The sequence below is a fragment of the Delphinus delphis genome, chromosome 1 (genome assembly GCF_949987515.2).
Source record: "Delphinus delphis chromosome 1, mDelDel1.2, whole genome shotgun sequence".
Classification (NCBI taxonomy): Eukaryota; Metazoa; Chordata; class Mammalia; order Artiodactyla; family Delphinidae; genus Delphinus; species Delphinus delphis.
In genome coordinates, this window is record NC_082683.1 from 150,294,092 (window position 1) to 150,302,960 (window position 8,869).

Here is an 8,869-nt window from a genome sequence, read left to right on the forward strand (position 1 = left end):
CCTCTAAGATCAGAAACAAGACAAGGATGCCCACTCTCAACACTTCTAACCAACATAGTATTGGAAGTCCTAGACACAGCAATTAGACCAGAAAAGGAAATAAAAGGAATCCAAATTGGAAAGGAAGAAGTAAAACTGTCACTGTTTGCAGATGACATGGTACTACACATGGAAAATCTTAAAGATGCCACCAAAAAACTACTGGAGCTCATCAATGAATTTGGAAAAGTTGCAGGATACAAAATTAGTATGTGCAGAAATTGGTTGCATTTCTATACACTAACAACAAACTATCAGAAAGAAAAATTAAGAAAATAATCCCATTTACAATTGCATCAAAAAGAATAAAATATCTAGAAATAAATATAACTAAGGACGTAAAAGACCTGTACTTGGAAAACTATAAGACACTAATGAAAGAAACTGAAGATGACACAAACAGGTGCAAAAATATTCTGTGCTCATAGATTGAAAGAAATAATATTGTTAGGGACTTCACTGGGGGCGCAGTGGTTAAGAATCCGCCTGCCATTACAGGGGACACGAGTTCGAGCCCTGGTCCGGGAAGACCCCACATGCCACAGAGCAACTAAGCCTGTGCGCCACAACTACTGAAGCCCGTGCACCTAGATCCCATGCTCCGCAACAAGAGAAGCCACCGCAGTGAGAAGTCTGCGCACTGCAATGAACAGTAGCCCCTGCTTGCTGCAACTAGAGAAAGCCTGCATGCAGTAACAAAGACCCAACGCAGCCAAAAATTAAATAAATAAATTTATTTTTTTTTAAAAAAGAAATAATATTGTTAAAATGACCATACTACCCAAGGCCATCTACAGACTCAGTGCCATCTCTATTAAAATACCAATGGCATTTTTCACAGAGCTAGAACAAATAATTCTAAAATTTGTATGGAAACACAAAAGACTCTGAAGAGCCAAAACAATCTTGAGAAAGAAGAACAAACCTGGAAGTATCACACTCCCTGATTTCAAACTATAATACAAAGCTACAGTAATCAAAGCAGTGTGGTATTTTCACAAAAGCAGACACAAGGATCAATGGAAAAGAATAGAACAGCGGTACCCAACCCTTTTGACACCAGGGACCAGTTTCATGGAAGACAATTTTTCCATGGACAGGGGTGGGAGGATGGTTCAGGCAGTAATGCAAGCAATGAGGGCAATGTTTGAGGCAGTAGTATGAGCAATGGTTCAGATGGTAATGCAAGTGATGGTTCAGGTGGTAATGCGAGCAATGGGGAGCAGCAGGTGAAGCTTCCTCACTCACCCACTGCTCATCTCCTGCTGTGTGGCCTGGTTCCTAACAGGCCACAGACTGGTACCAGTCTGCCGTACCAGTCTGCAGCCCGGGGGTTGGGGACCCCTGGAATAGAGAGTCCAGAAATGAACCCACACTTATATGAAGTGTGGGTTAGCCTATGACAAAAAATGCAAAAATATAAAATGGAGAAAGGAAAGCCTCTTCAATAAATGGTGTTGGGAAAACAGCACAGCTACATGCACAAGAATCACATTGAACTACTTTCTCACACCAGGCACAAAAATAAATCCAAAGTGGACTAAAGTCTTAAATGCAAGGCCTGAAACCATAAAACTTCTAGAAGAAAACATAGGCAGTACACATTTTGACATCGGTCTTAGTAACATTTTTCTTGGATATGTCACCTCAGGCAAGGGGAAAAAAAGCAAAAGTAAACAATTGGGACTATGTCAAACTAAAAAGTTTTTGTACCATGAAGGAAACTATCAATGATAGAAAACTATCAATCCAATATATGGATATCTCCCTTACTGGATATATCATTTACAATATATATACATGTATATATGTATACATGTATATATGTATATATATAGCCACTTCTTCTTTATTTATCTATTGATGGGCTCTTAAGTTGCTTTCATATTTTGGCTACTGCAAATAATGTTGCCATGAACATAGGAGTGCGTATATCTTTTTCTGCCATAAAAAGAATGAAATCTTGCAGTTTGCAACAACATGGATGGACCTAGAGGGTATTCTGTTAAGTGACGTAAGTCAGACAAAGAAAGGCAAATACTGTATGATTTCACTTATACGTGGAATCTAAAAAACAAAACAAATGAACAAACATAACAAAACATAAACAGAGTAATAGATACAGAGAACAAACACATCGTTGCCGGAGGAGAAGGGGTGAGGGGAGGGGAGAAATAAGTGAGGGAGATTGAGATACAAACTTCCAGTTGCAAAATAAATGAGTTGCAGGTGTGAAATGTACAGTGTGGGGAATAATACATAATATCTTTGTATGGTGACAGAGGGTGATTAGACTGGGTGATCATTCTGAAAGTATAGAAATATCAAATCACTATGTTGTGTAACAGGAAGTAACATAGTGCATAGGTCAATTATACTACAAAAACAAACAAACAAACTCATAGAAAAAGAGATCAGATTTGTGGTATCAGAGGTGGGGGTTGGGGGAGGGGAATTGGATAAAGGCAGTCAAAAGGTAAAGACTTTCAGCTGCAAGATAGTAAGTACTAGGAATGCAATGTACTATGTGATAAATCTATCACACACTGCTGTATGTTCTATGTGAAAGTTGTTAAGAGAGTAAAGAGTTCACAAGGGAAAACATTTTTTTCTATTTCTTTAATTTTGTATCTATACAAGACGATGGATGCGCCCTGAACTTATCGTGGTAATCATTTCATGACGTATGTAAGTCAAATCATTGTGCTGCACACCTTAAACTTATACAGTGCTGTATGTCAATTATATCTCAGTAAAACTGGAAGAATAAAAAGAAGAAAAGCTTTCTAGGGAGATGTCCTGGTCCCTACGGCTCCATAAAAAGTACCATAGACTGGGTGGCTTATAAACAACAGATATTTACTTTTCATAGTTTTGGAGGGTGCCAGCATGGTTGGTGAGTGTCCTCTTCCGGGTTGCAGACCTCTCATTGTATCCTCACATGATGGAAGGCGCTAGGGAGCTCTGTGGATTTCTAAGAGCACTAATCTCATTCAGGAGGTTGCCACCCTCATGATCCAACAACCTCCCAAAGGCCCCATCTCCCAATACCATTACCTTGGATTAGGATTTCAGCATATAACTTTGAGGGGGGACACAAATGTTCAAACAATAGTAGGAGAGGAACAACAGTGGTAGCTAAAAGGTGTAGGGACATGTGTCAAAAGTTTCCAGCCCCAGAAACTCAAAACCGTCTCTTCAGGTCATCTTGGGGAAGAGGAACCTGGGAAGATGAAAGCTGCCCCTGCCCCTCCCCCCCACCCCCCTCAGTACCAGGGCTAGAAAGGTCATTTATAGCCAGCAGATGGCGCACAGTTAATGAATGGTCTCTAGACCTGAATGCCACTCATCTGGGGTTTGAATTTGGCTAGGAGTATTTCTAGGGTTTCCTTTTATTTTTTTTTTAAGCATTTTTATTGGAGTCTAATTGCTTTACAATGGTGTGTTAGTTTCTGCTTTATAATGGGGTTTCCATTTTTGAGATGTTTGCTTAGTTATTGTGAGCAATTTTTTTTTTCATTTTGTGTCTTAATTAGCTGTTGGGAAAATAAGTTATATATTTATCTAGTCACTGCTAACTGCATGTTATTAATTTTAAAACATAGTTAATTCTCTAGCATATCGTAAACGATGACAGACTTATCCTCTTCTTCCATAGTTACAGCCTTATTTTTGTTAACTGTTTTATTGCACTGATTAGAATTTCTAGAGCAATGTTAGATAGTAAAGAAATGTCAGGCTTTTGGACATTCCTACTTTGTTCATGATTTAATAGGACTGCGTCTAGGACCTTACAGTTAAATATCATGCCATTAGCTGGTTTCAGATAAGCTGTTCTTAATCAAGTTAAGAAAGTGTTCTTCTACTACTAATTGGTAGTAAAAGTAAAAACAACAACAACCACAAACCGAGAATGGATATTGATTTTTATTGGATTGAATTTGGAAAGTTTTTTTGGAATAACAGATTGTGATGCTAGTTGGCATTTACTACTCTGTCATCTTTCTTTCCTAAGAACAGCAGATTCAAAGGTTAAGTAACGGTGAGCTTTCCAAATGCATTATTTAACGTTCTGAAGGCAGAGCAGGATTACTCAGCAAGATACAATACTGATAAAGGAACAGGATGCAAGGTTAAGCCAGAGGAAAAGAGGAACCTGTAGTTGCTGTTTTATTTAAAAATTTTAAGGAAGTTGTTTATTACCTATAATTAAATAGCTCAGAGAGGCATTTAATCATAAGACTGTCAAACAGAACTCTACTACAGTTGATTAAAATCTTTAAAATTTTTTTTATGGAGAGAGACTTCATCACTTTCTCTACTGATATGCGCCAGTGTTTTCATACTTAACCTGGAAGTTCTTCCTAATCCGAATATTCCTTGCTGACATACAGGCATACTTTTTCTCCTATTTCCTTGTCAAAAAAAATAACCAAACACTAGTCCGCCTACAAAATAAGTAGCCTAGAATTAAAAGCCTAGAATTAAAAAGCCATTAAAAAGCCTAGAATTCACATGGCCACTTGGCTGTATTCCACTGGCTCAAAGACACCAGTGTTCACAAAAGTCCAGAAACTGGGCTTGTGGCTTTTTGGTTTGACATTGACATAATCTGTGGCTTCCTTTATGTTCTCATAGTCCAGGACAGAGTCATTTCTTCGTCTTCCAGGAGCTGAAAAGTCCACTTGTGTGTAGTTCACATCCTTGGTGGCCTTAGGGGAAAAAAGCAAAGAAATTTGGTCAAGATTCCTACCATGTTTGGAGGAGGTACTCAACTCTCACTCAAAGAGGCTCGCCCTAGGCTGGATGGGAAAGAACCGGGGTCCCAGGTAGCTGTGTCTGAGAGCAGGGTCAGGGCAATGAGGAATATTGCTCCTTGTGCCTGTGGGAATGAATGGGTTTAAGGAAGAAAGACGTGGAGACTTAATCCAAGTGAGGTCAGGACTCAGAGTGGACCTTGGTCAGTGACTGGGACATGGGAGAAAGGGGTTTCCCGTTAGCACCTTCATTTTTATAGCTCACTCAGACCCACTTTGTTTTGATGCTCTGTGCTGATACGGGCCTGGGAATGAAAGCCCAACCACCCTCACCTAAAGATGATGTAATGCCTCCAGAAGCACCTCCTTCCTTACTCCCGTCTCTGGAGCCACGGTGACCCCAGACTGCATATGGAGGGCTCGGATCATTGGGAGTGTCCATTACCTGGTGGGTGGGAGGTGAGCTGTCTGAGCTGTCGGAGCTGTCTGAGGACGTGTCACTGTCATCTAGGGTGAAATAGAAACTGTTCTTCTTCTAAAGAAAGCCAAAGGGTGTAAAGAGAGGATAGAGGCAATGGAAGGGAGAATGAGATGAAGACAGAGACAGAACGAGGAACTCAAAGAGGAGTGGGGGAGAGAGATACAGAGCCCCCCAAAGAGGAAAAAGGAATAGAACAGAGAAAGAGGTGAGCCTCCCAAAATAATGAGGAACATGTCCAAGAGTCCAGGCACTGCTGCTTTGTCCAGCTCCACCTAAAAGTAATACCAAGCGCACCAGGCTGGACTGTGCTTGGGAAGGGCTATCTGCTGGAAGGGGAGTAGGTGGGGCATGCTGAGCCGCTGTGGCCCAAGGCAAAGAGCTCTGGCCCCAGAAATCACAGGCACAGCTTCTAATCTAAACCTGTCACTAACGCCAGGTAGGTTACATTCCTTTTTGTGCCCTGGTCTTGTCCCCTGTAACACAGAAGGTTGGACGATGATCTCTGAGGTCCCTGCCAACCATGGAGTCTTTGATTCTGACCAGGCTTCAGGGAAGCATCAGGATCAGGGGTTGTGGCGAGGCCCATGCCTCTCCCCTTCCATTGAGACCATGAGTTCATGCAAATGGCATCTTCCGATTCCCACATGCATTGAGGCCTTATCTTGGTGGCGAGGAAGGCTGACAACCAGATTTCTCCAACTGAAAAGATAAAATTTAGAAGGACGGAGCAAACTCAAATCAACCAAAAGATGAAGCAGTGGAAAGAGCAATCTCTGGTGAGTGACTCTCTTGCTGTGGAAGCGGCAGTTTCCACTATGTGAATAGTGACCTGGTGGGTCTCCCAAGCTGAAAGAGAGAGAAAACGAGAACGTGATGTCCCTGTTGGTTCACTTGCCAGAGGGGGATAGAGATGTGAGCCATCACCAAGACTCAGATTTATTAAAGTGCCCAGATGCCATGGCTGGGGGCAGACAGAGGCAGTTGAAATCTCGGCTCCACCACTAACGGGCAGGCAGAAGAAGAGATGCCATAGTATCACAAAGACAGGAGCAGAGACAGCCCCCGGTCCTCCACGGCAGCCATTCACACGTGACCAAAGCTAGAGAAGAACTTAGACCCACACAAACCCAATGCAATCTGCCCCACTGGATAGGATGAACAACCTTCTGAAAATGGGGGCCTGGCTTGGCCTGTACTGGGGAGGGTGTGAGGAATCCTCGGGCTAGTGGTTTGGGTAGGACAGACAAGGGCTGCTGCAGGGAGGCTCCCCGGGAGTCCAGACAGAGCAGAATAAGCTTTGTGACACGTTCTCCCCCCACCCCTGTACTCACGTGGGTAACGGGGCTTAGGCACGGGAGTGCTTCTCTCTGCCCTAGGCTCCTTCGTCTTCTTGGCAGCAGGCGGGCAGCAGTGGGCAGGGCTGGGCCTGGGGACCTTGTGCTTGGCCCTTTTCAGTATCCGCTCATTCTCCTGAGCTAGAAGGGACAGGGCAAGAGTCAAAAGTGAAAGTTCGCTAGGTCAGGCTCATCCTATCCGTGAGCACAGCTCTCATTAGAGAAAATTGACAGAGGGATCTCCTCAAACCTCAGCACTCCTCTGCTCAGAACCCTGCAATGCCCCTCGCCTCACTTGGAGTAAAATCCAAAGTCCCAGCCTGAAGGCCCTCTGGGCCTCACTCCTCCTTCCTCTCCCTGCCCCACCTCAGCTCCAGCCACCCAGCCCCTTTGCTTCTGCTGTTATGAACAAACTCTCCTGGCTTATGGCCTTTGTAGGTGTGGCTCACTTCCTCACTTCCCTCAGGTTTAGACTCAAGTGTCAGCCTCTCAGGGATGCTGACCCCCATCCAATTCATATCTCCTTGCCTTGCTTCATTTTTTTTCTCCCTAGCACTTACCGTAACCTAACACACATTTTACTTGTCCGCTGTCTGTGTTACCCATAGAATGTAAGGTCCATAAGTGCAGGGATTTTTATTTTGTTCCCTGTTGTATTGAATGAATGATTGACTAGAGTAGCTTAGACATACACCATCTTGCCCAATCCCTTGTCTTAGCACAGCCAAAGCAGTTTTATTTTCCTTAATTGTAATGTCTTCCCTGGACCGAGCTTCCTACTTTCCTACTGCAAATCAGCTCAGGAATTTAAGCTAATTTCTTAGTCTAACCATACCATTCGCCCTTCTGTTGTAATTCAAGGCCATTTCTTCACATTAAGTCCCTTGGCAGGGATGAAGGAAATTCACCAGGCTCAGGTTAAGTGAGCGCACCCTCAGGAGCATCGCAGCAGCTTGTCTCTAGGCAGAAGCTTGTCTGGGCAGTGGAAGGACTCTGAGCCATCATTCCCAACCGCAGATAGGTTGGGTCAGGGTGGGGATTACCGGCTTAGACGTTGGTGGGGTGAAGGGGCATCTGGCCAGGGATTCCTCAAGTAGTGATATTCGGGGACTCCAAAGGGGGCTCATCTTGCTGCAGGCTCGGGAGTGGTCCCTGAGGGGAACCGGGAGGGAAGAGGATGTTGAGCCAGTTACCCATGTGCCTGCTGAGCAGGTAGTTGAGGGCTGTGAGGAGGCAGGCCTGCAGTACCAGAGACACCACTGCGATCACTATTCCGTGCCAGACCTTCATTTCTCTGTTGGGAAACGAGGAAATCAGGTTAGAGGTTGCAGAGGTACCGAGACAGCTGCAAACCCATCCCTGCCCCAAGCCAGAGGCAGCCTGCGGGTGTTGCTGTGTGTCTTGGGTCTCTTCCCTCTCAAATGGGAAGGCTTTAGGGGCCGGGGAGGGTGATGTGCACACTTAGAAGCTGGCTACATCCATCAGCCTGATGGGAACCTGGGCTGGCTCTTCCCGGGCCACTCACTCCGTCAGCATGACAAGTTCCTCGCAGGGCCGTCACAGGTCGCAAGAGGGGCTTGGGCTCTCTCAGGGGCAGCAGGAAGAGACGTGGATGGAACCACTGGGGGTACTTCGTGTCCAGGCAGCACCAAGAGCGGGACTGCCCTGGAGACCCACGGAGGCGAGGCAGTGGGTCAGGACTCCTGGGAAGTCTTGGCTGCTAGAGGGTCGTTTGCTTTCCTCTCCCCAGATTCCAGTTTTTGAATCTACAAAATAGGCAGTAACAATATTAGCACCTGCCAACCGGTCGGTACTCGCTCGCTGCCCGCCACAGGGTTGAGCCCCCGGCACACCCGCCATCCTACCTGATTCGCACAATCCCGTGACCTAGATGTCACTACCCTCCTTTTATAAGGAGCAATGTGAGGTCTAGAGGGCTGAGGGAGGAGTCTGAGGCCATACAGCCAGGCCTGGATTTGAGCTCTACATCCAAGCCTACACCCCCAACCATTCATCTCTGCTCCGGGAGCCTTACCTGCTGCTGGAAGCACAAAGGGGTCTAACAGGAGCAAACACACTGAGGGAGATTCTGTGAAGAAGCCCAGTGTCACACACACACACACATGCACACACATTCACCCACACCCTCAGTGCCTTCATTGGGCTTTAGGCCCAGGACTGTCTGTGAACACTGTTCCACCCTCATGAGTATGTTATTTTAAAAATTAGCATATCAATTCCATCAACATGGTGCTGAA

The 8,869-nt window shown here is 45.0% G+C and overlaps 1 protein-coding gene across 1 annotated transcript; it reads right to left on the reverse strand.

Annotated features, from left to right (window-relative positions):
* Positions 1–4,441: 4,441 nt before the first annotated feature.
* Positions 4,442–8,471, reverse strand: RHEX (regulator of hemoglobinization and erythroid cell expansion). Its single transcript, XM_060018427.1, has 5 exons — positions 8,416–8,471; positions 7,805–7,905; positions 6,609–6,752; positions 5,242–5,303; positions 4,442–4,751 (listed from the first exon to the last, which is right to left on the reverse strand). Exons 1-5 carry the CDS (start codon positions 8,469–8,471, stop codon positions 4,551–4,553), a joined length of 564 nt encoding a protein of 187 aa, XP_059874410.1. The 3' UTR covers positions 4,442–4,550.
* Positions 8,472–8,869: the final 398 nt, after the last annotated feature.